Here is a 27,187-nt window from a genome sequence, read left to right as displayed (position 1 = left end):
CTAAGGATTTTGTGCAATCAGCAAATGTTCCGACATGCTTTTCGAGTAATTTCGCTAGTGTCCCTTTGACAACTGGGGCACCAAATGTTTTTTGCCCAAACTTGCTCAGGAAATAGCATGAACACAGGTGAGTGTTGTATGTCATTTTTTTAAGACTGATGTTATTTTTTTTTTTTTCGTCAAATCATTACAAATTATTGATTTAATACAAATAATGTAATTAATTTAATTTTGATCATCCCACACAGCACGTAGACTTGCAAAGAAAAAAGACACATTTTGTGAGCAATTTATACAAAAATCCAGGTAATTCCAAAGTGTTCACAAACCTTTTCTTGCGACTTTACACAGTGGAGCTGATTTGATTTTTGTAAGAAAACAAACAAACAAACAAATAAATAAATAATAATGACAATAATTATTATTAGTAGAAGTATTCTCAAAACCATCACATTATTGTCCTTTAAAATGTTGTTCTAGGCATCAACCATATTCAATGCAGAATAAGTGTTACTGATCACTCAAATAACACATATCAGCCTTCATATTGGCAAATGGACTTTATGCAAAGTTCAAGAGGGACTTTTTCAAACAAGGAATAAGAGCCTCAGTATTATATGAAGATATTTTTTTGAAGAATGTGTTCATGGAGCCCCTCAGGAGTTGGATGACACTGAATCATTCTGTGGATATCTGAACGTTGACATGCGGCCAAGGTCATGCCTTCCCGGAGACAAGCGCCCCTTGACTTGTCTTTACATCCTAAATTCAGGAGGCGGTCAGCAGCAGCACACAGGTGCTACATTCCCACCAGCACCGAGGAGCAGACTGGCAGACAGAATGAGGGCAACAGGACAAGTTCTCATGTTTCACAGCTTCATTCAAACAAGACCATTCGAAGCCACTCTGGTTGCTTTAGCATTGGACGGTGTCTCAGACAATTGGGCAAGTGGGCTGGTTGCCCATTAAATTCAACAGAAGGCGCCGTGGTGAAGAAAGCTTGAAACTCTTGTCTCATGATGCTGATTGTATGTCTTCCTCAGGGTTTGTCACACACGTATCAATAATTGGGCCTCATTTGAGCATTTTCCTTTCTTGAGATCAAAGTCATCAAATGTGTGATATAGTTATCTTGAAAAGATTAACCCAGACAGAATAGCCTTTGGTGTGAGATGTGTTGAGATAAAATTTTCTTTCTCGATCTGCTCGGAAATCAGTCAAGGACAACAATCCTAAACGTGATTATGTTATATGTTCAGTATTTACAATCACAAATCTTTAGGTCAACACCAAGCCAGGGACTCTGTGATAGGGACATCTGGTTGTGTGATGGACTCGCTATTGTTCGTGGACATGTCATTATGCGTGTGATGTGTTGGTCATCTTGAGTAAACCATACACAATAAGAGCAGCAATAACACATATGCTGATTCTTTGCGTGTCATGTTTTGGGTATCTCTCATTTACAACAAATCAGTCTAACCCTTTTCCACTCCATGAAGCAGTGGCGGAAACTGCTTGGCAGCAACTGGCTGTGCAGGAAAATAATCTGATCAATTATGTTGCTCGATATTGTTTCGCCCACTAGCTAACACAAATTTCTGTCATGACATTTTGTACTAAATTGCAAATTTCTTGACTCTGCTGTTTAGTCCATTGCCAATTGTAAGCCTCGGTGGTAGATAACCCACCATGCAAAAATACGACTCACCTCCCTTAGCAATATGCCATCATTTGGCGTACTGTATTTCGTTTGATTGGTCTACATTTTGCTCAAAAGCTGCGTTGTTCTCCAAAAATGTGACTCACATCTTCCTCAGGAAATATCTTTAAAAGAAACAACTAATTGTTGTTCTGGCCTGGCACTACACTGTTGCCTGACCTCCTCAAGTGTAGGTCAAAAAACATGCCCAACCTTGTCTCCGTGTTGGACTTTTTGTACGCCTACATCCCAGTAAACCTGCCAGCTACAGATGTGCTTCCCTGTGTCAGATTCCAGATCCAGATGTTGACTCAGGATTAGGAACAGAAGACCTGCACAATAATAGTCAAATATACAAAGATATAAAGGTAAACATTCCTCAGACTGAGAGGCCTCATGAGTGCCATGAAGGCACCATAACATAGCATGGCTGTCTGCAGATTGCTCTGGGAAAGACATTCTGTAACTGAAGTCAATTAGGAAAAAAATCAAGACGAGCTCTGTTGTTCTGACCCTTTCTGCATGTCATGCACTAGAATCCCACTGCAGATCTGGAGCAAGATTTGTCCATTTCAACAGGAGCACAAGTTCACTGTATTTCCATATAAACGTTGCATGTGCTGTGTATCAAATTGTATAAACTGCTGCTCAACAACTGGGTTATTTCGGCTGACCTGATGAATAAAAGAGTTTCACCAGCAAGCCATAAAACCTCATCTGTGATCATGTGCCAGTTTAGCCTGGGTTCATTCATTTTGAAACAGGCGACATCAGGCCTTTATTAAGCCATGTGCTTCACATACACTATCAATAAATAACAGTTTGGTTAGTCATCCTGTGATAGAACATATGGATGCATTCATATAGAAATCCCTGTACCACATGATTTGCTGCTGTGCCTGAATTCAGTTGAATAAATGAGATCTTTAATCTGCTGCTTTGGTTTTTTTTCAAAGGAAATAAGCATTACATTAAAAACTCTATTCATTCAACAGTGTCAATAAATATCAGAAAATCACATCAGATAATCCACCAATCAGGATATAGGTTTAAGGCTGATGAGTTATGATACAAATCCAAGAGTGCACCCCTAATTAGAACCATCCCCACAGCTAGAATTTAGAAGACATCATTTGTATTAATCTAAGCAACAATTACCGGCTTTTAACTGTCATCGAGTAACAATTTATTTCATCCTAACTGTTGAGAAAACTTCTAGTACTGCTGTTGAACATTAAATTTAAAAAAAAGTTGGGAACAGGACAGAAGTCAAACAGTGCGTGAAGTGTACAAAAAGGCTTGTTATCAGTGCTCACCCTCAAGGTTCAGCTGCTAGGTGCCCACCTCCCTCTCGGTCGTCCTCTGAGCTGCCCCGTCCCACTTTTCATGCTTTTCACTGCCGTCCGCTCACCCACCCACAGGTTAAGCTGCAGAACTCTCAACTACAAACTGGACAGGATCTGCACAACGTGCTGGCTACACACGCATGAATACATACACGCACGCACGCACGCACACACACACACACACGCACACACAGACAGACACGCGCACGCGCGCACACACACACACGCACACAACTAGTGGATGGGAGGGAAGTTTGATCTCCCCACCTCCCCTCACTAGTATGCTGCCTTATTGACTCGTTCGGCCAGATATGGGCTACATTCAATAGGACAGTTCGATAAAGTCGTCCATGCAGTGTTCTATTTCACATCTATGTTATGACGGAATAAGTACAATGTGGAGGACCAACTGACTGAACCTATTCTGTTGTAAAGTGAAAATAGTGGAGATTAAAAATAAAGATTTTTAATAACATTATTATTATGATGATTTCAACCAAAATAAAGTTTGCAGCATACAAATGTAAGTAGATTGAAGTGTTTTAAATGTCTCTGTTCGTCTGGGTTTTGTTACTTAAGTTGACAAATAAATGAGAACTAAGAAAAAAACAATAATACTGTACCAATCGAGGGTTAAAGTCGTATTTATTTTGAAGTTTACGTGCGTTAACCAAAGCTCACCACTACGCATGCGCATCCATCTGGGCGGCACATACAAAACAATTTGAAGGATAAAGTGGCAAATGGAACGTGAGTTTAATGATATATGTAGTTCTATTCTAAACTAGTTATATATATCGCTCATAAACGCCGTGTGTATTCAATAGAGGAAATGTTTTAAAGCGTTTGCAACTTACGTGACGTCCGAACTCAGCATGCTATGGCTGTAGCTAGCCCGTTCTTGCTAGCTAGCTAGCGTGTAGCTTCGATGGCGCTGCGATGGTCGTCATAGGGAGAACATTTGGGGCTTAATTCTTAATTCAGTCGGAGCACCGAGGCTCCGAGGCTGAGCTCTGTGCCCGCCGAGAGCGCCGCATGGAGGCGGCGCTGAATAACTTGTCGAGTACGGTCGAGTTGCTGGCGGTGGCGGCGCGGAGTGGTGACGTTCGTCTCTGGGACCTGCAGTCTCTCTCTCGGGCTTTTCACTGGGCCTGCTACTGCGAGCACCTTTTCTCAAAGTTCCACCAAAATCCCAAGATAAGAGGGATTATGGAGATGCAACTGCAGCACACAAATAACAGTTTGCGAGCTGTCTTCGCTGACTACGCAGACCTCTCCTTTTTGGACCTGTCACAATGCCAGCACCTTTTGCTAACAGGGCTCCTGAACAACCCTAATCTCCCCCTCGCCATCATGAAGATACTTTTTGACACCAAAACGCCAGCAACCATCAAACCAGGAGAGTATCAGGATGTCACGGGGCTTTGCAGTCACATCATTCAATGCAAATCTGCTTATAAAATCTTAAATCCTCTCACGGGTCAGTCAGAAGCCGGTGTTGAGGTGCAGGGCGCCATGTTGATGGAGAGCCTTCACGCCCTGCTGAGCCGAGGAGGCGAAGCTTGCCGGGCGCGGCGTTTTCTTGACGCTGTCCTCCTGGGATGCAAAGAAGCAGAACATTTGTGTTTGGTCCTCGCTGCTGCTTTGCTGACTGGAGGAAATGCGCATGCACAAATCGCTCCAGTGGATTTTCTTCAGGACTGGCTCCAGCAAAAACACAGCCTGCTGCAGCAAATGTGCTTCACACTGCCTACATCTCTTCTAAAAGACCTGGCCAAAGAACATGTCAAATTTAGGGACATGTACTGCGCTGTTCTTAAAAAATGGGCTGTAGATATGGAGTACTGCGTCGATGAAGGCAAATGGGTGCAAAGCAGCACAAGTCCCAAAGTGTCTTTTCGGGAAGTGACTGAGCACTTTGTGGTCTTGCTGGAGGCATGTCCCACTTTGAGGAGAACTGTGGAAAAAGAGCTGAATGATTTGAAGATATCTGATGGAGACTTTGATGTCAGAGGACTAAGTGTGTGGGGAGATCTCTTAACAGAAATACACAAGTGTCAGTCGCAGCTTGATGGATAGTTTCACAACTGTGGTCAACCATTTAGCATTTTGTCTCAATCCGTACACTGAATTGATACCATACCCTCAGTTTTAAGGGAAGTCAATCCCTCATGAATGAGAATAGAATGAATGTTAGTATTAAAAAAAAAAGGACCGCAGTGAATCTCACTGTAAGGTGTTTCAAATATTTTGACCCACTCATGGAAGCAAAAAAAAAAAAAACAATATACAAAAAAACTGGAAATACATCCACCCCTCCATTTTTCTATAGCACACCCTAAGTTGGAGCCTGTACAAGTTTACTAAGTGAGAGGCAGTTAGTCAGAGGGCATATGTAGACAAACAAGCAGTTACACCTACATTCACACCAATGCGAAAATGACTACAGGTGCCCACCTCCAATCAATCGAAAATGACTACATTGTGCATTGTCCAAAGTAGAGTGCCCAGAGAAAATCCAAATGGGCGAGAGCGTGCAAACACCCACGGCAAGTCCTGAACACTGATTTGAACCCAGAACATCAGAATTGTGAGGCAGATGTCTAGAACAAGACTGTCCTTCACCCCTGTGGTAATGCCTTAACTAACTGTAATTCTGTTATCTAAAATCTAAAAAGTAAAACATAGACTGTATCATCACAGGCTTTCGTGTGACTCCAAGTCAGCCAGTGAATTGTTCACACTAAATGAGTTTGTGAAGATGTATGGCAAGCAGCACTTTTATTTTAATTTTATTTTGTGTGTGTGAATGGTGTGGGCAATGTTGCAGCCCTTGATTTATGACATGATATAATGCTGTAAAACACAAGGTGTCATACAAACTGGTATGGATGGAAGGAATTAAATTGTTCATCCAACTAAAGTCACTCGCTAAATTGCATTTCTTTGTTTGTAACTCCCTCGGTCCTCGCATCTCGACACAGGATCCAAGAAGTACAAAACAGGAATACCTGATTTCCAGGTACAGTCACGTGACGTTCCGCATAAGGCGGATGGGATTGGTGGGACAACAGTGTGATTGGGTCTGTCAGTCATACAACTTGAATACTAATCCACGCATGGCTGCCTTTACGCCACAACACCTCTGGGGCAAAGGGATCAATTAGCCGCATCCTGTGTGTTCAGTCAGAGGCTGCACAATTGCTGGTGTGCACCACCAGTCTGATTAGAGGCCCCGTCATCGCTTGCATGCAAACACCAACACAGCCACGGCTCGTTTCCCACGCCGTGAAAGCAATTCACGCGGAGACAGACAAGGGTCACCGAGTAACGCCCCGCGCGTACACAACCAATTTATTTCCAAGGCGGGCGGAACATATGTGGCTGACAAAAGGGGAAACGGCCATGATTAAAAAATTCTCACCTTTTTCACGGTGAAAAAAATCCTCACCTCCTCCTCTGTGGTAAAAAAATGCAAATAATCTTAATTGGATTTGCATTATGTAGATGCAACACACCAAAGCCAATTAGGAATTCTGCAAGAGCAACGGCAATTTCCACGTTTCCAAGCACAATTCACATTTAGCCTTTGGGACTTCTTCACAGCTTCACACGTACAATGCACAGAGGGAATGTAGCCATGGTGATGTTTAATGTTAGCCCCCAAATGAAAAGAAACACATGCACCCCAATTGATGTGAAAATAGTTCCAACCATGTAATTAAATTATATACAGTAATTATAATCCATCACTATTTTTTAACATGATAGGTCACCTCTAATCAAAGTTATTTAGAGTCTTTTGAGTTGGAGTTTTTGAGAAGTGCCTGAGCAGTAGCAATAACATCTCAAACACCCGCTCGTGACATATTTTGGCATTGGTAACACTATACATTATCGCTGTGAAGAAATGCATTCTGCAATCTCCAAATTTGGCTAATGATTTAAAAACTGACAAATTCTCAGACAATCATATGTGTATTTACCTAATCAATTGTTTTACATTACTTAAAATGAGGCAGAATAATATCTTTATCATGACTATGTTAAAACATAGTCACTTCTCTCTGGTTGTTTTGTTTGCTTGTGTTGTTTTGTTTTTTAGGAATCCAAAAATGTAAGGTAAATCAATCACAATTTCCAACTGGGCTACACTTCTTTAACCTTTATCAAGATTGGATATCAAAAGTGTAGTATTTCATTGCTGTCCACTGAAAAAAACTGCATCTCCAATTTTCTTTCATTATGTAAAACAAAATGTGCTATATATGCCTTTTGATAAGCACCAACAGTGTTTTTTAACATAAATACAATATTTTGCATCACATAACAATGAAAAAATGGTGCATCTCACTGCTAAATCCAATTTGTTTAGATATGCGGACTGCAGGGCTACAGTGATATTCCTAGAGGTACAAAGTGCCGCTATTTTGGACCGGCGCTCGCTTGTGTACAATATTAGGTACATCTGCATAATGCAGTTTCACTTTATCTTTAATGAGCTACATTACCATAGCTGATAATAATGCCCAGTTTTGATGATTGTGTTTGCAGTTAACTTTATTTAGAGGGAGAAAATATTGGTTCTCATTTGATTGTTCCAAATGAAGTGTCCTCAGTGGATAGGTCTTACTACCCCCCAACTGCTCTATGGTTCCTTGACGGCGTGTGGCAACAAACTGCAGGGAGACAAGTGGAGGGCATCTGTTGTTGTGCGCCTTCATAGCATTCATTGAAGGTCGGATCCAGCCCCCATCTGGTGGCTTGAATGCGAGGGTGTGTGTGTTTTGGAGGGGTGGGGGGTTGATGGGGGGCGGAAGGTGTTTAGAGCTCTCCCTTGGCACGTGCCTAAGCCGCTCCGGCGTCGGCCTCGTCTGGCCCCAGCACTGACAGATCACAGAGGTGGGGGTTGAGGGGTGGCGGTGGGGGACTGGGCGGGGTGAGTGTAGCCAAGGGGGCCACGCTTCACACCTGTGTCCCACAATGAGGATAATCAAGCATGCAGAGAAGTCTATGTTCTTTTTTTGGACTGAGTCATTGGAGGATTCACATTAAAGTTTTTTTTTGGGGGGGGGGGACATTTATAAAAAGTGCTCCGTCAGACTCCCCAGTAAACTACTTGTATGCTGTGCTTGCAGAAAAACAATCTGTACACACACTGCACGATAGTGAAAAGACAACAATCCAGTTTGAGCTATCTCATTTGTAATTTGATGCATTCCACACAGCTTTGCCACATGGTTGCTTAATGTTTCAACTAATGTAATTCCTTGTACTTTTTTTAGGGCCAAAAATTGTGCCAGTATCTTCCCAAAAGTCAACTTTGAAGGGAGTATATGGTAAGCAGTACCGCTCACTCAAACAAAATTAAATAGATGCTAAGACTTTCAACATGTGTATGATGTTAAACATACACAAACAAATCAGCTGTTGTCAGATCGAGATTTTATGTTTCGATTTAGAGCCTTTTAGCACACCGCCACACGACGCCACAGATGTCACACACACTGAGGTCCCCGTCACATTCAAGTCAGACAATACCCGCAATGGAGTACTGAAAAATAGCATTTTTTTATATCTATAGATAGATAAATAGATAGAAACATTAACATGAATGGTCGCCATGTTTAACAAGAAAAACAAGTTTATTGAGTTAACACTATAGTATTGATTGCAAAATAATCAAAGTACATTTATACATCCCATTTTATCTCAATCTGTACTTGTACTTGTGTACAGTGACTATAAAAAGGCATTGTTTTATTCTTATATTACATTGCATGTTATATAAATATGATGTATGGTAATAAATGATATGATATTAGTATAATATTTTTATTTTAATTACATTTTATATAAATAAAAAGGCATTCTATGAGATGTCCACTTTGATATCAAATATATACAATACAATTATATACAATACACATAAGTAGGGGGTCCCCACTCCAGCTTTCCATCAGTTTGGGGGTCATTGTTGAAGACTCCTGATATAAATCTATCCTAACTAAAAAATTATAGCAATTTAATATTTCTATGCCATCCTTTTTTTTTTGCGCAGTTATGTTTTTTTAGCACAATTTTATTCAAGTTGACCAATTCTTCTTTACATGTTGCTGGGCTAAATATCATTGTGTAGAGCAGCTTGTCGAAACATATTAATAAAGTCGCTTCTGAGTTTACAATATTTCATTTTTAGTCACCTTCATACAAAAAAAAAAAAAGAATTTACGAATTCAACACCAAAATGTTAGTATAGGAATATTAATGCAAAAGAAATACGAATTCAAGTCTTTTTTTTTCTGTGTAGCTCTAAAAATCAATTTTTTGAAGGTGCACAACACATTTCTTCCAAATATTCCTCAGCATTATCTGCACATTTGATTCACATTGTGATCACAAGTGCTTCCCCAGCACACAGGCGATCTTATCCGCCTGTCGTCCCTTTGTCTCCGTGGGTGTGATACCAATATGAACACACTGCAGAGAGGAGAGCTATGAAACTGTCACCCTAATGTGATATGGGTGAGGGGGAACTGGATCAACTTGTGATAGATGAGCTCACATACAAACTACAGGATCCCGAGCCAGTTCTGTGGAGGAAGAAGAAGAAATAATATATTGGATGTCGCAATCTACGGGGGAAGTAATAAGCAGGTCGAAAAACGTAACCCTCATCAAAATTATTCATCAAAGCTCCCTGCTGCATTATGGGTATTCAGTTTGCTATATATAAATGTTTCAGAAGGATGAAAAAGTAAGCACAGATGGAAACAAAGCTTAAACTGAGCCGCCTGCTGCTCTGAGCAAAGTCAGCTTTGCACATTACACTCAAGCGTGCATCCTTTACAAAGTATTGTTTAAACTTTAGCACATGCATGTGTGATGTTAATATATGTAAGAGGGACTGATTGGTGCTCCAAGCATGCAGCCATTTCTGTTTTATTAATGGAAGGAGCTGTACAATTCAATTGCCCAGAGGTGGTGTAACGCCACAAGCGATAGGCTCATGAAACACCAATTACTCCAAGGCTACATTAAGAATTTGGCCTTCTAATTACAGCCAGTGACTTGATGGAGGATTATTAGAAAATGAATGGCTAGGCAGCCGGCAGTGTGGAGAGGTGCAATTTGGCAAGGAGAGCAGGACCAGCAGGATAATTGCATGCAGACAGGCTCCCTCGAGAGGAGTGCAAGCCCGTCATCAAACACTCATTCGGCTGGGGCCTCATCCCATTACAGTCCCCCAGGAGCCAAACGGCACCTGCCCCACACACCGAGGAGAGTCCCTCCTTTCCCCTCTGCTCGCCCTTTCGCTTTTTCACAACAGCAATGTGAACATGATGCCGCACAACGTCAGCAATGTGAATCTAGGCCACTCCCTGCTATGAGTGAAAAACCTGACTCCAGATTTTGTTCCATTACAGCGCAACGTGTACCTAACAGGCTTGTCAACGGTGCAACAGCCATGACCACTCTGACTGGTGTGGCAGGAGAAAAAACACGTTCCAGATGACTGGTGACACAATTGGGTTTTCTGTCAAATTAACACATGGGCCGAGGAGGCGGGCAGCGACGAGTGTTGATGGTTTTTACCCTCCTCCTCAGCCGAAGAGGCGATTATCCAAGGAGGAACTGAGATTTATCGTAATTGCTTCCTGCTCGCATCGAGCCGCTTCTTGTGATCAGACAGCGCAGTAAACACTAACGTGACTCAAGCTATCCGTTGTGCGTAAACAGCAATGCTCCGGCCCCACCCACAACACAAACGCTACTCCTGTCATGCTCGGAGAATAATGAAAATGTTGCTTATAGTCAGAGGTGGGTAGTAACACACTACATTTACTCAAAAGTAACATTTTCGATAAACTGTACTTGTCACAGTACTTTAAATGCACCGTACTGTTTCCTTTTACTTGAGTATTTATGTGGGGAAGGATCGATACTTTTACTCCGTTACAATGATCGACATGCCGTTCGCTACTTCTATTTATCCATTCATGTGTGTGCGGGTCTCTTTTTAGACTCCATCTTCGACTTCAGCATAGGGCGCCCGTTGCGCAAATCACTAAAGTCGTTTGACTCCAATTCACCAATCAGACGACACAAGGCGCTCATATGACCACGCACGTAGCCTTTGCGAGCCAATCAAAATGACTCATTTTCGGGGGGGGGGAGCAGCGCGAGCGTTTACTTTACAAACTCCAAAAAAACAACATCTTTGTCATCCATCCATCTTCTGTACCGCTTATCCCCACTAGGGTGGCGGGCGTGCTGTTGCCTATCCTAGCTATCTTCGCGTGCGAGGCGTACGCCCTGAACTGGTCGCCAGCCAATCACAGCGCACATATAAACAAACAACCATTGAGAGGTGTTTCTAATCAATTCCTCTCAGTATCCATCAGTGTTGTACGTCAACGAGTTCATTGAACAAAAGTTCATAAACTCTGGCATATTTTGGCCAAACGTGAGCTGAACGTAGTGTATTTCTGCCTGAGGAATATTTTTGCGAACGCGCTCATTCTGCCATTTGTGAACGGTTTTTGAATGACTTTTCATTTTCATTCCAGAGTGCCAAGTTTCCTTTAGACTCTAAGCGGTGCAGCATTACAGGCTTTTTGGTAGTGACAAAACTACTAAAAAAACAACAGACCAATTACTTGCGAGTTGACCCATCCCACGTGACCTTACTCAGCCAATCAAGTCAGCATTTCAGGCGATAATCACTGACGGTATGCAGACTAAAGCGAGAGAAAGGGAGAAACTTTTTTAAAAAATGAAAGATAAAGGAAGAGAACATTTGGAACAAATGGCTCTCCAAAAAAAATGGTAATTTAAAAAAATATATATTTCCCAGTGGGAAGTTCGCACTGGGAGCACTTATTAAAAGTGCATACCGAATGTGAAACGCCATTATGAGGAAAAAAAGCTTTGAACAAACATAACCTCTAAAACCGTTCGATTGTTAAGTTTGTTCAATTGAAATACGTAAAATTGTTGTGTCGAGACGCAAAACAGAAAAGGGGAAACAAACCTTTCTGTATTTTATTTCTCTGAAGTTAAGCACTTGTTTGAACACGTAGAACTTTCTATTTCCTTGCTCTGATTTTGAATGCAACTCTACCTTCGCTTAGTACAGGGGATGAACATTGCACAGTTGTGTTCATAAGTTTCATTTCCCTGGCAAAATTTGTAAGATGGGTACCATTCAAGAAAATTTGAAGGCTGAGCAAAACATATTTCATTTTATTTGTAACTGTAAGGCATTTCCGAAAAGCACAATCATACCAATATAACATCAATACCAATGAAGAAAATAATGAGATGGTCCTTGTTCAGTCATCAGTCATATTGTTTATTTTAAATGCCAATATTTCACGATTTCTGCTGGGGTACGTAAATTAATGAACACAACTGTACATATCAGCAGTCATACTCTATGTAAAGATAAAAATATCTGGCATTTAACAGTTTTAGTCGTATTGTGTGTGGTGTGCCCCGATAATCTCAACATATATCACCGATCTACAAACAAGTCCTCCGAGGCAGAGATCTCGCGAGCTCATAAAGACGAAGACGGGCAGATACGTCCACGTACCCGCCGATCTTTAACGAATGTTGCCGCAGGGACTAAGGTCTGCTACTGGTCTATAAATCACTCAATGGTTTAGGTCCTGAATGCATGAAAGAAATGCTAATGGGATATAAAGCCAGTAGGGCTCTGAGACGGACAGACTCGGGTCAAATAGTGGAGCACAGATTCATGAGAATAGAGGGACGCCATTTTTGCTCTGAATTATTCAGCACCTCGCAGATGAGCCGCAGCTAATCATTTGTCAGGCTTGGTGTTGGGCTGAGCCATGCTCTGATATGGCAACTCATGCTTTGAGACTGAACACAAAGGACTTTCCGCCATCTAATTTCTACATATACCCCTTATCCTTATTAGAGTCACGGATGAGCGGGAGCCTGTTCCAGCTGACTGTGAACCCGGACTGGTTGCCAGTCAAGCGCGGACCACATAGACAAACAACCATTCATTCACATTCATATCTAAGGACAATTTATTGTAGATCAAATGTATTTGTCTGGAATGTTGGGAGGAAGCCGGAGTAGCCCGAGAAAACCGATGCAAACACAGGGAGAGCAACACGGTGAAATTGCAGTATCAGCTTGTTTTTATTGCTTGGCCTCCAAAATTGGGAAATAAAAGCTGCAACCTGACCTCCACTTATTGTCAGCCCAATTGAAATTTTCTTGATACACTTGATTTTATGTAATCCACTATACACTCTGGAGCTATTGATTTGTCTCTCGCGTGACTAGATTTAATTTTGGAGCCAGGTCAATATGTGCTGCGTGTAGCACGACTGACCTCAGAGGTGTGGAGAAGGACATGCTGAGATGTGTAAGGTGTGCCACACTTGCACAGAGTCCACACACGCTACACAGATATAATAGAATGCCCTCTATTGCCGTTGATTCACTTACCCTAAGTGTAGTGCAGCGACATTAGGTTAGCAATTCTAAATGCATAGAATAGAAAACAAAAAACAAATGTCATAGTCATATTTTTTCCAATATTTTAAATGAGTTCATGCATGTGCTTCCTCATCGAGTAGAAGGATAATGATTCTTGTTGGGATGTCAAGTCCAGCCTAGCCATTAAAATTGCTGTTCCACCCTCCGTCTACCAATTGCCGAGCTACCGAGTCCAATATTTTGCTTCAGACCCCTGAGACCTCCGCCATTGATTTACTAATGAGAAACATGGAGAGCTACACCATACTGATTGGAGAAGGTACTTAACTAAAGAATCATTGCTAAACATACACAAAGGTTGAGAAAGGTGATGACAAAAGAATGAATTTTGTGTTGTTGTTGTTTTTTTTTTTTTTTTTTTTTTAAAAAGGAACAGTTTTATCGCACATTTTAACATCAACATACCTCTTTGTTAAACACAATATTTGTATCCATAAAATCACATTTATCGGTATACATTGAATTCAGGCACAATGCTATAATAACATATTTTGCTCATCTTAAACATTCTTAAATATTTATATACTTGAAACATCCTTGCAGATTTCATACAGCAAATGGTGGAGCAAAGTAGCAAAGAAATTCAAATGGGAGAGCCTTTTATGAATGAATGTGGGCTACTCATGCGTCCATAAAGTAGCTCGAGTGAAAAGAAGCAAGAAACACCGAAGGAGTCGTCCACGTACAGTACTGCATTCTTCACTGTCAAAAGTCGGCAAAATGAGCACTAAAGCTGGATTCTCGGGACATGGGTAAAATTGTTAAAAACACGCATCTTATCGGTGACCATCACATGACTCCAAAACAAGAACAGTTTGAAACAACAAGCCAGTGTTACGTTACAAAAACAGAAGGTGGTGGGTAGCAGCCATTACACAGGGTTTATTGCAGCGCACACCAAACTTGGATAAACAACCGACCTCTTGATTTGTCTCACCTCACCATCGCATTGGACATAGTTTATTTTCTCGTCTATCATGGCGGGTGGATGAATGAGGACAACGCTGCAGCGCAACATTGACTGGCGCAAAGTCATGCAACAAACACACACAACAATCCTAAGGTTCACTCGCCCTGTTTTTGTCCTCGAGAGTATTACACGTCTCGCTCGAGGAGGAGGAGACCCTTTTTTGCAAGCAGCCATCTCCCTGAAAAGGTGCTGTCCATGAAAAATATGGCCTTTTTAATATCAATGTTTAAACACAGATCAACGACCCAAATACACAATAGTCTCACAGAAACAGTATACAGGTATATGCGGTACATAAAACACAATATAATCTGTTTTTTATTAGAATTCTTGTAGTAGTTTCAGTGCAATAGGAGAGAGACCTTTTGTGATGGTCTACTGCAGTGTCGTCTGGCTCGTGTTGTTCAAGTAAACCGATGAGGTTTGGGTGCCTAAGACTACAACGTATGCCTGCAGCTTGCTTTGCAACCTCTCTACGCTGACTGTAGATGGGATGAGAAGTGTGTGGGAATCTAACACGGACTCCCCATTACACTGGCTGTTAGAAACCGGAACCGCCGTACAACTAGAATACACAGAATGGAATCATCTATCTATAATGTTCAATTGTGCAATCTTTGATGGAAATTAGACATACGGGTATCTGCTCTTAAGAGTAGCCTCGCTCTGAGTACATCTTCCCGGCGGGTTCCTGAACATACTCCTCCGTCTTATCCCAGTCCTGCACCCATCCTCCATTGAGCTGTGCGGTGGCCCCGTAGCTTTTAGCGGGCCCGCCCATGACGCCGTAACCCTGCGTGATGTCGCCCGTCTCTTCGGCCAGCTCGTCTTCATCGATGAAACCGCACTTCTCGTCGCTGGTCTCCTCCGGGTCAGCCCACGGCTGTTTGTCCCCGGATGCGAAGATCCCGTAGAAGACCACGCCCCCGTAATGCACCAGGGAGGCAATCAGGAAGACGTACTGCCACTCTTCCCGAGTCTGGGACCAGAAGTAGTGGTTAGACCTCGTCACCATTTAAAGGTCCACAGAATTGATTTGATTGTCACCGTACGACAACACTGCAACAATTTAGTAGGATTTTGTACAAAAAGGATTGCACACAAGTGGAAAAATGCCAAATTTCTAGGCTTACTTGTAAGAGCTCGATTTTGTCCTTTGCCAAGTGCAGACAAAGTCGAATTTAGTCACTTTTGAGTCTGATTTTCACTGAGCTTTGTAGCGGAGTGGCATATGGGTCAAGGATAAACGCAATTCATTTTGCTGGAGCTCAGTGGATTCATTTGCACATTTTTCCGTTATGGCAGGAAGTTGAGCTAGTGGTTAACATGTCTGTCTCACCGTTCTTACATGTGTTTTGGACTCTGCTCTAGCCTTCCTTTCTATAGTCTTGTCCATGTCCTCTGCGTTCTTGCCTGGATTTTCTCCAGGTACTCCGGCTTCTTCCCACATTCCAAGGAAACGCATGTTCGGCTAATTGAAGACTCATTGCCCAAATGTGAGCATGAACGGTTGATCTTCTTTTTGTGCCATGTGGTTGACTAGTGAAGTCCAGGGTGTACCCTGCCACTTATCCAAAATCAGCTGGGATAGGCTCCAGCGCAGCCATAATCCGAATAAGGACAAGCGCTATATAGCGAATGGATGGATTTTGGCGTTGTAGCTGTAATGGCAAAATTGTTGAAGGTAATCATGTAATGTTCTTTTCCTAACTAGACCGTTGTGAATGGAAGCTTTTGAAGCATCTGGCCTTGCAAATTGATAAAAGAAACATTTCATCGGCGGGAGTAAACCATTAGCCTGTCTCAAGTTGCTCTGTAAAACTTAGAAAGGTGCTGAATGAATTCCTTGCGTTTTAGGGTTTGTAGCAGAATCCATGCTTTTCATACTCCAGGGGCAGGAGTACAAATACATTTTTGTAAGGACAAATCAAATTGTGACCTGTGTTCTGTGCACCCAAAAATATCTTTGTGGGCGGGAACAGACGACTATCTCCAATGTATTCTCCCTGGGTTCCCCAGTACAACGACACACTGAAACGCGGCATATGTGTCATCAAAAACCTGCATACTAAACTGTGAGGTGTTTAGAAGAAGATGTTTTGATTTAGCTGTCACAAAGTGGAGGAGAAGGTCCAAAAACAGCATTCCATTCCAAAATGCAAATTGCAGATGCTCCCAACTTGCGTTAACATTTTGATTGCTGCATGGCAGAACAAAAATAGCTCACCTTATTCTTTGTCATGGCTCCCACGATTAGAGGGCAGACCATCCCTGACAGGGTGCCCACGCCATTGGAGATGCCCATGAGGATGCTGGCGTAACGTGGAGCGATGTCTAAATGGTTGACATTAAAACCTACAAACGACAGAAGTTTGCACTCAGATTTTGGACCAGTACAAATACTAAGTAGATTTTTCAGGTATATGTATACATTACTTGAGTATTTATTGTATTTTAGAAAGATAGCTGTGCATTCTACTCATTACTTTGTCAAAAATAATCGTGTTACTTTTTTTTCAACTTTTGCAGATGACGACATGGTGTAAAAAAAAAAAAAAAGACGTTCAAGTCAACCGCGATTGAGTTCTCGATTGATTGCGTAATTGGGATCTTTGGGATTCATAAGGTGGGGGCAAAAACTGGGACGCAGCGGCATGCAGAAACGCTGAACCGGTGTTCATGTTTACTTTTGTACTTAAGCACATTTTCTGAGTCAGTATTTTTTGAAGTAAAAGAGTCAAATCAGTACTTCTAATTTTACCAGAGTACTTCCACTTCTGCTGAAGTACAGAGTGCAAGTACTGTAATTTCACCACCTCCCCTCGTAACAAAACCCTTTAAGCCTCACCTGATATTGCAAAGCCACTGAAGCCCACCGCCAGCACCAAGAAGGAGATAGCTATCCCCTTACTGTGAGAATAACCCACCACCAGGAGGAGGGTGGCCTCCATACCGAATCCTAAAAATGGCCAGACACATGGGTGAACTGGTGCATACTTGTCATAACTTCACTTTGTCCACACACATGAACTCACCTCCACAGTTCATGATCTTGCGGACCGTGGTGGTGGACAGGATGTTGTGTGTACGCAGGTAGTCGGCTAACTGGCCTCCTAAGGGCACGATGATGGTCATGACCAGGTGGGGGAGCGCTGACACTATTCCGACCTGGGAAGCAAGTGTGAAAGCAACAAAGATGATCTATCAGGGTGTGTATATGTGTGTGTGTGTGTGTGTGTGTGTGTGTGTGTGTGTGTGTGTGTGTGTGTGAGAGTGTGTCCTAGGGGTCTAATGTCTGGGTCGTATATCACCCTCAGCAATCACACTCTCCTCCTGAGCCTGAATCACAACTGCCAGACAAAACTTGATTCATGCTCCTCTCGCATGAGCGAGACAAGATTATTCCATTTGAAGATGAGACAGTCACTGATTAGAACACGACAAATCTCTTCAACTGCAAATTTGTTTCTGTTTCAGTACAGCTGGTTGTCTGTTAAAGGGTAAACATGATATCATTACTTCGACTTCTGGGTTGATAGTCTTACCTTGCTTATTTCAAAGCCAAACACTTCTTCAAAGTAAGCAGGCTGGCTGATGAGCAGGAGATAAAAGGTCCAACTCCTGCAGAAGTTTGCCACAATAATTGCATAGACGGGCATGGAGGTGAAGAACTTTCTCCAAGGGGTCTTGAATTTCTGATTTTAAAAAAATGAAAGAGTAAGTGGATGCGGTGCGTGTGGAATTGCACAAATTGCTGGGCCGAGACGGAGAAGTGACCTCCATGGCGCCCGTCAGCTGGGCGCTCTCGCCGATGCTCTCCTCGATGTAACGGCGCTCCTCCTCCGTGATGGTCGGGTGCTCGGCCGGGCTCTCGTAGGACACCAAGATCCAAAACATGTACCAGATTAAGCCAAAGGTGCCTGTGAAGATTTCAAGGTCCGCTGGTGAGACACAACCGACAGTGCTACAGTATACTGCATATATACATGAGTCAATGTAAACTATAAGACGCCTTTGAGACTTTTCATTCCATTTCTCCCAAAAAAAGCTGAGAATGTGAAAATTATGAAACGAGTGAAAGTATTTAGTAGTATGCAACAAGCCACTGTTTCAGCCTCGGTTGAAGAAAGACCCCTAGTTACCCCTTACTGACAGCGTGGACAGCAGGTTCAGGGACCCATGCTAAATGTCTCATATGCTCATGAAAATAGAGCATATATGATCCAAATGACTCTTTTTATGAGATAACTTGTTATGGGAAATAAAATCATTGAAATAAATTTGTGATTTACTACCATTTAACCACTTATGACATGCACTAATTAGCAGAGCAGTGTGTGACACACCCAAATCATGTACAGTACATCCGGTGAAAAACAATTTGATATCATCAATCAAACCAAAAACATTTTAAGTGACTTATTGTACAACCCAATTCCAATGAAGTTGGGACGTTGTGTCAAACATAAATAAAAACAGAATACAATGATTTGCAAATCATGTTCAACCTATATTTAATCGAATACACTACAAAGACAAGATATATAATGTTAGAACTGATCAACTTGATTGTTTTTAGCAAATAATCATGAACTTGGAATCTTATGGCTGCAACACGTTCCAAAAAAGCTGGGACAGGTGGCAAAAAAGACGGAGAAAGTTGAGGAATGCTCATCAAACACCCGTTTGGAACATCCCACAGGTGAACAGGTGGGTGCCATGATTGGACCCTTTCCAAAAAATGTTCCTATCATGGAAAAGTTTATTTGTTTCCATAATTCCATTCAAAGAGTTAAACTTTCACAGAGTGTAGATTCGGGGCCCACAATTTGAACAATTTCAAGTATTTATTTGTTTATTTTTACTTAATTTGGGCTTCCAGCTCATAAAACCCACGAAATTCGGAATTGAAAAAATTAGAATACCGTGAAGAAATCACAATTATGGTACTTTCTAAACGATATGTTAATCTTCAAAATCCCTTTGCTTGAATCACTTCCTGGATGGGACCTGCCATTGAGGCAATCAGCCTGTGGCATTGCCTGGGAGTTATGGAAGCCCAGATTTCCTTGATGCTGGCTGTCAGTTCTTCTTTGTTTTGGGTTCTGGTGCCCCTCATTTTGGTCTTGATAATACCCTGTAGATTCTCAATGGGGTTTAGATCCGGTGAGTTGACTGGCCAGTCAAGCACTGTGATAGCATGGGCATCAAACCAGGTTTTGGTGCTTCTGGCGCTACGGGCAGGGGCCACGTCGTGCTGGAAGATGAAATCTGCATCTCCATACAGATCGTATGTATAACTTCATAGTGAAGACCTGAAAGCGTAGTGACCGTGCGCAGTTGCTAATGTTACCCTAACTAAGGTGCCGAAGTTAAATGAGGACATGACCGCTTCACTGACCGTACACGTAGAAGACGGACGACCACCCTGTGTACTGGACTAAGATTCCAGCTAGAGGCATGGCTATGACCGCACCAGCGTAGGATCCTGCGCAGGACAAACACTATGAGTCAGCAGAACATGATCTCTGGTTGCTTTATTCACAAGCATGCCCAGTCAGTAACACCAAGTGTGTAGCAGATGCTTACACACATTTTGAGAGCAATATTTTGCAATTATAATTCCAAATCCGTCAAAGGCGGACGTTATTTACAGACATGCTAATTGTGCTTTGTCAAATACCACAGAAAGAGATGGTTGCCAGACGACTCCTCTCCAGTGGAGGAGCCCATTTACTCCAGATGCCGTGACACGCTGGGTAAGTCACTCCCTGCAAACAGAAACATCATCGTGCTCAATTTTCAGTGACGCCGTCAGTAAAGTATTTTTGGAAATTCCTGTCAAGTGAAAATAAATGTTGACTAAATTTGACACAGCACAAAGAAGAGTTTGCTTAACAACCCTGCAAAATGTATGAGTATAAATCAAGCTGTCCTGTTCGGCTGCTCGATCAAGCGGAATGGAGATTCTGTATCCCTTATATGCTGGAACAGTTTTACTGTGCAACAGTGCCGTTTTTTGTTTTATTTATTTATTTGTTAATTTATTTATTATTTTATGTACTGCCGCTGGTTCTTTGTACTACAATGGATATTTATTGAAAATTTCAGTCAAGACAGAACGTGGTTTTAAAGGGGATTGACAGAAAACAAAAATCAGAGGAGAGAGAGAGAAGAATAAACAACAAAAGACAGGACACACTAGCTGTAAGAAAGATAAATCAATATATGCATTCTACAATGTCACATTAGATTTATGTTTTGTTTGTGCTATACCCTGTGAGAGAAGAACAGGACAATGTAGGCTAGGACAGGGACAGGACAGGAGAGGAAGAGAGCAGGAAAAGGGTCGTGGACTCGGCTGTGCAACTGCAGTGTGGTGGGAGTGGCTTTGTAAATTCTTAACATCTATCTGCACAAGGCGCTCTAAAGCGGCCACGCCAGCCCAAAGCCCGTCCGCACGTTGGCTGTCACGTCTGACTTGTTGTTTTTTTCTCGCGCATTTTCGCCTTCTTTCTATGCGGTGTGGGCGCTCACGGCCGACAGCCGCTCAAAGGTGGCCAAGCCAGCGTGAAACCGTGGTCGACATGCTGGCAAGTCCGGCTTTTGAATGGATTTTCCCCCCCTTCCTCGTTCTTGCATCTTTCTTTGAGTGATGTATGCACACTCACGGCCAACGATGAGGCGCTCTAAAGCGCCAATGCCAGTGGACAATCTGAAGGCAAGCTGTATTTTCGAGGTGTAGGCTTAGCTAGCTAGCTAACTGCACATAGCAATGGCAGGTACTCAAGTTCTTAAATAGTGGGGGAAGGGTGACTCATGCCAGGATGCCACTTTTAGCGACGCCCCCAAAAATCTGGGAAAAACTGAAATGATCAGAAACAGTTTAATGCGATGTCCCCACAACTGAGTAGTACATCGTTCTCAGTCTTTGCAGCAATTACTGTTTTCAAATATGTTTCGTGTATTTGCAAACAAATCACTGAACTCACTTCACAAGGCCTTTGACATTTGTTTGACTTCTCTTCATTGATTGTCTGCTAAACTTGAATATGCTGAATAGCTTTTATTTTCCTGCACAAATTTACATTCAACTTCTCCTCATAATTCATATTTCCCACTTTATTAGCATACATTCATTCTGATTGATTGCTATTTACAGTTACCAAATATGTCATGAATGAACGTTGTCAGCTTGATTCTGCTAAATGCAAGACAATCTGATGGACGGCAGTGATGTTTTTTTTTTATATACAGTCGGTAAACGCCACCGATTGAAACTACATGTAAAGACACCGTCTGCAGTCAGCTGGTAAGTGCGCCGGTGACAAAGCGGACTTGCTAAACAAGAGGGCGACATGGTCGTAGCTGACCTCTCTAATGGAGACTAATAGGTGAGGTGTGACTCCGTACAAATTCAAACAGACTGCCACTTGATGGAGGGAAAAAGACAACAACAAAAAAATCATTAAATCTTCATTAGCCACTAGGTGGCATACAATCAACTATTGATAGACACAAATTGCTGGGACTTGCAAAGGGAGACAGGCCCAAATGCTAATGTTTAATTTGCAGTAATGAGTGGATGCTGCGGTGTACACAGGCTTGCTCTCTCTCTCTCTCTCTCTCGCTCGCTCTCTCTCTCTCATGGTCACGAAGCGCCATTGACGCGACAGTATGCCGCCAAACAACATAACAAAAGAACATAACCTTCAGTCTTATAATAGCATCTGAATCTTTCTATTGAGCTGCGATAGCCGTGCACATGTTGTCCAGAGCTCCTTTGTTCTGCGTGAACAGTTAGAGTGCGCCACATAAGCGCTACTATTCACTCGTTTTTTGAGCACTCTGACAACCACGTGCGCTCTGATGAAAAGGATGAAGACAAAAGGTGATTAAATACAGAATGTCAGGGCACTTTCATGAGGGGAGGGGACCCGACTCTGGTCAGTACGGAACAGTACCTCAACCAAGCCTTGTAATATCCTCACAAAGATGACGCATCCGTAGTGCGCGCGGGCCGCAGAGGGGATGAACATGTTCAGGATGGACGTGAGCACAATGGCTGCCCCGAAAACCCTGAACGGACAAGGCAGTTGGATATTAACAAACGGCGTCATTGAGCACATAAACATCAGTAGAGTACAGTGGAAGCTCCAAATTGTAAATGTTATACATATACAGTGGCTTGCGTCACCTCTGCTGGCCAAAACATTATCAGACGTACTGACCATTTATGGATTTAACATTTGGTCTGTGAAATTGTATTCATTTGTTTCAAACGGTCCATGCACGTCATTTCACAGCTTTTTTTCCCTCTTGGTTGCATTGCTTGGATGATGTGGATGTGGATGTTGGATTTTTTATTTTATTTTTTGTCCAATCATATTTCAGTCTGTATGTGCTACCATGTCAAACGAATCTCCCCACGGGCTGAATCAAAAGTGCTGTCCCATTTAAACTTGATGAGCAATTGGACTGTTTCTTGAACCAATCAGATTTCAAATTTGTCCTCAGTGGGCCAGTCATCAGCATTCTTCCATCCTCTGATTGACAGGTCAGAGTCAAAATTATTACTCACAAAACTCGTCTGTAGCAATCTGCACACATATTAATATATTAAATAATCAGCATCTCTGGTGCGCATAATGTACCTACATTTAAATGTATTATCTTTTTTCTCGTGTTATTACAAGGGGCAGTCAAAAAGCAAGGAGGCCAATTTAATTTAATCTACTAATAATAGATTTTTTTCTGTGTGTGTGTGTGTGTGTGTGCCTCGGTGCCTCAACCCAAGTTCTTTAAAAAAAAATAAAAATAAAACAAATAGCGCTCTATAATATTGTACTTGATTTAAAAAACATACAGTAATGACAAAGAGTTTTTGCCACGTTTTGCTTGACTTCACTGGATATTGTGCTGCTCCTTCCGGTGTGTACGCCTTCGCGAGAAGATGTGTTTCAGAACTGATTCAGTTAGGCTGCTGAAACAGTAGTAATTTTCCCAAAGAAGAAAGAATATCTGCCTAAATGCTTGTGAGTATTGTTATATTGCCTGACTACATGTTGCGCCACCGTTTGTGTTCAAATACAGTATCCGTTGCTAAAAGGGTTATAACACGAGGACACCAAGGCTATTCATTAGCCCACCTGTGCTGTTTTGCATTGTTTGTTAGCATTGAGCTGAACGGACTTTATCAGAGCAAAGCAACACAACATGTAATTCATTTTGTTTGATGCGTAGTTTGACGTTACGTTTTGCGCTGGTAGTAGTGAGAGTGTTTTATTGTTTTAATATATTATTGTGACTATGGTTCACTTATATTCCACATGTATGACTTTTAAAATGTTACTTTAAAATACCTGTGTAGACTCTCAGTGTGTAGACTCACAGTTCGACCCCGAGCGGCGGATTAGTTCTTTTTCCATTACAGTAATTGGGAATAAAAAAAATAATAAAAAAAAACATCTTGGAACACACTGTGATCCACTGCACAAAGTGATTATTTATATTCCGCCCTGCACACTGAAGTTAAAAAAAAAAACAATAAAAAAATCACACATGCCACTGTTAAAGCATATAAATCCATTTTTCATTGGATGGCGCGCGTGCACACACACACACACACGCACACACACAGGAAAGGCAAGGGAGAAAAGAAGGTGTTTGCAGCAGAAGGTGTCTGTGGGCTCAGCTGACTTGGCAACATGATGCTCCTCAAACATTTGCTCCTCCACTACATGCAGCAGTATTGCTCGACAGTATATACCATTTGTAGCTGTTTTTTTTTTAGATCCATCCATGCGCACCAGCAGTACTCTGAGATCTGTACATATTTCCAGCTGCATATGCCAGTGTTTGGTTGCTTTCACTTAAAGATCACTTCATTTTGAATGCTCTTTTGTTTCATAGTTTGTTCTTTGCTGCTGCTGCTGCTCCCAACCCGCCCCCCCTCCCCCCCCCCCCCCTCTTGTCTTTTCTCTTAATATCATTGTGGCCTCACTTGAATGCCATCCAGTGGTCCCTGTTCAATTAGTTGTAGAAATCACGCGGCACGGATCGGAATCATCCCACAATTATTAGTCGCAGCCACATTTCACACAGGGCCGAGGCTGGTGCGGTCGCCATGCCGACATGTGAACATAAAGGATTAGACGCGGCATCTCCCATGGGAGCTCATTAACATCGGAGGGAGGAGGCTCGCCTGGCTTGGGCGTCAGCAAAAGATGAGCGCTCGGGCTTCCTTCAAGACGCGAGCTCGCGTGAACGTGGCCGGCATCACTATATTGTTTCAAATGGAAGAAATGTATCGATTCTTTTTTTTTTTTTTTTTAGATACGGCCACAGCATTAGGTACACCTGAAATATCCACTGATGAATGCGCATTCATTTAGTCAGTACAACGTAGTTTTTAATATTTGAGCCCTGTTGTGGTGCTAAATTAGGGAAACAATAAACAAAAACAGTTTTCTGTTCAAACACACTGTTGTAAAGTGTAAAGTAGGCTATATTACACTGCCGTTCAAAAAGGTGGAAGTCACTTGGAAATGTCCTTCATGAAATGAAAGCACTGTTTTTACCAACTTCTGATTTGATGTTATTTATGCTATATACAGCATTTTGGTCTCTCTCTCTTTTTTAAATGGGCTTTATAAATAAATTGGACTGGATTACGTGCGTCTTCATATGAATATTATTCATTATTTATAATGAAATATAAATAATAGTGACTATTTATAAGTCGCGGTAATGCAAGCAAATTTGTTATTAATCGTAAAAGTTCATTTACTTACAAATAGATGCTTGTATACGATGTATGCCCGCATGAATATGTTGTCATTTTTTATATACATTCTATTATTGCATCACAATAGGTGTACACCGTATTGTGTCATACAAATATTGACTATATAACAATCTTCTGATGAATTGAAGCAATGAATGACCTGTTGGCAGCCAGTCTGGAGGAAATATATCCCCCTGGAATTTGGGTGACGATGTAACCCCAGAAGAAGGAGCCATGGATCATCCCCACCGTCTCGGGGTCCCAGTTAAATTTGGCTTTCTGCCGCAAACAAAAGAATATGCGTTGAACACATCTTGGTTTGCAAATACTAAGAATGTGCAGGGAATCCAAAGCGTGGCTCCAATTTTTAATTTTTTTTTTTATTTTTTTTTTGGGGGGGGGGGGGGGGGGTAGACGCACGCACGCACGCACCTCTTTAATGATGATCTTGCCGTTCTGGTGGATGGTGCTGTTGTTGACCATGCTGACGATGGCCACGCCCAAGTTGCAGCGGATGCCGAAGGAGATGCAGAAGCCCAGGCCGCTCAGCATGGCGATGATGTACCTGCGTGGAAGTCCGAAGCACGTGCAGTCGCACAGGGGCCCCCTGCGGCCCTGCTCGGCCCGGGGCCTCCCATCCTCGGTCAGCTCGATGGCCTCGCCCGTCTGCTGCCGCTTCTCCAACCTCCTGCGCGGCATGGGGGGGTTAAAAAAAAAAAAATCATAGATCCGTATAGTCAACTATGCAGGCAAATCGGATATGCAATAAAAATGGACAATTATAACACGCAGAATGTGCATTTATTGAATTTTTTGATTTGGATCATGCTGCCCGAAAAAAAGCACACTTTTTTTCCATTTAATTGCAAATTCCATTTATCCCCCCCCCCCCCCCCCCCAAAAAAAAAAGAAAAGGCAATGACCTTCATACCGCATTGCAGCAACGACAGCCTCACTGCGGTTCCTTGATTTTTTTTTGGGTGTGTAAATATATGTATTTAAATATAACTTTAAAAAAACATGACGTAAATGTGTGGCTATCGTCCTTTGCGAATATTAAAAAAAATAATAATAACAATAATAACTGTGCAGGCCTTGAGGAAAAAGTGGGCCTGCAGTAGATGTTTTTTTTTTCGCACCTTTGAGTCACGTTTTTTTTTTTTTTTCCAGCTTGGAAGCAAATGTTTGAAATCCGTTTTTTCTCTTTTGAATATGTGCATATTTGTTTGTTCTGAGAGGGGGAGGATAAAACCTTTTTCTTTGTTTTTTTTAATCCTAAAATCCGTTAACCCGACGACTCCAAATATTTCTAAAGCATTTGCTTTGCTTCTCTGCTGTCCTGATACGATACAACAAATGCAGTCAATTGATTTGACGAGCATCGATTTTGCATTAATGCAGACTGATCCAACCGCTAATAGATATCATGGTAGACTTTGTGTCAAGACTGCGTGTGTTTCATTCATTATTATTAATAATAATCATTTTTAAAAAGATGCACAGCTGCTGGTGGGGGTGGGGGGGGTTCATCCTCCTGGGAAATATGTGATCCTTAAATATTCGTGTGCTCTCTGCATCCTCACATTCAGCCCATAAATGACAATTCTCACCTGGATTTTTTTTTTTTTAAATATAGGAATAAATATTGACGAATTGTGCTCATTTCAAGTGGATTTGTTTCCGATATTCCCTAACGTGAAATGCATTTTTGTTTGTTTGAAGACATGCGTAAATGATATGAATTTGCCTTACCTGTACAGACTTCCGAGGGCCTTTCCTGCGATCTGTTTTAGTCCCTCTTTAGTCTTTGGAACAGCTCCCTCATTGCTCTCGGGCTCCAT

At 42.0% G+C, this 27,187-nt stretch overlaps 3 protein-coding genes and 1 long non-coding RNA gene across 5 annotated transcripts in view; 2 read left to right on the top strand and 2 right to left on the bottom strand.

The window, feature by feature from the left end:
* Positions 1 to 4,120, bottom strand: part of LOC133402416 (growth arrest-specific protein 2) — a 22,382-nt gene extending 18,262 nt beyond the window's left edge. The window contains exon 1 of one of the 2 annotated variants that reach the window (XM_061676082.1): positions 3,906 to 4,120. The gene's annotated coding sequence lies outside the window, so the exon portion shown is untranslated. Of the gene's footprint in view, positions 1 to 3,018; positions 3,177 to 3,905 lie in introns of those variants that run through there. The other variant, XM_061676081.1, reaches the window with a different exon arrangement.
* Positions 3,745 to 20,538, top strand: LOC133402426 (uncharacterized). The gene is made up of 3 exons (XR_009768515.1): positions 3,745 to 3,798; positions 8,334 to 8,387; positions 20,249 to 20,538. It is a non-coding gene; the product is annotated as an uncharacterized LOC133402426 (long non-coding RNA).
* fancf (FA complementation group F) lies at positions 3,752 to 5,907 on the top strand. The gene has a single exon (XM_061676080.1). The coding sequence runs from the start codon at positions 4,084 to 4,086 to the stop codon at positions 5,125 to 5,127; it is 1,044 nt and encodes a 347-aa protein (XP_061532064.1). The 5' UTR covers positions 3,752 to 4,083; the 3' UTR covers positions 5,128 to 5,907.
* Positions 15,210 to 27,187, bottom strand: slc17a6a (solute carrier family 17 member 6a). The gene is made up of 12 exons (XM_061676062.1): positions 27,099 to 27,187; positions 25,779 to 26,034; positions 25,507 to 25,625; positions 22,525 to 22,639; positions 20,244 to 20,331; positions 19,962 to 20,048; positions 18,338 to 18,480; positions 18,106 to 18,255; positions 17,596 to 17,728; positions 17,409 to 17,519; positions 16,788 to 16,915; positions 15,210 to 15,539 (listed from the first exon to the last, which is right to left on the bottom strand). Exons 1-12 carry the CDS (start codon positions 27,185 to 27,187, stop codon positions 15,210 to 15,212), a joined length of 1,749 nt encoding a protein of 582 aa, XP_061532046.1.

The sequence above is a fragment of the Phycodurus eques genome, chromosome 5 (genome assembly GCF_024500275.1).
Source record: "Phycodurus eques isolate BA_2022a chromosome 5, UOR_Pequ_1.1, whole genome shotgun sequence".
Classification (NCBI taxonomy): domain Eukaryota; kingdom Metazoa; phylum Chordata; class Actinopteri; order Syngnathiformes; family Syngnathidae; genus Phycodurus; species Phycodurus eques.
This window is presented reverse-complemented; position numbering and strand designations above follow the sequence as displayed.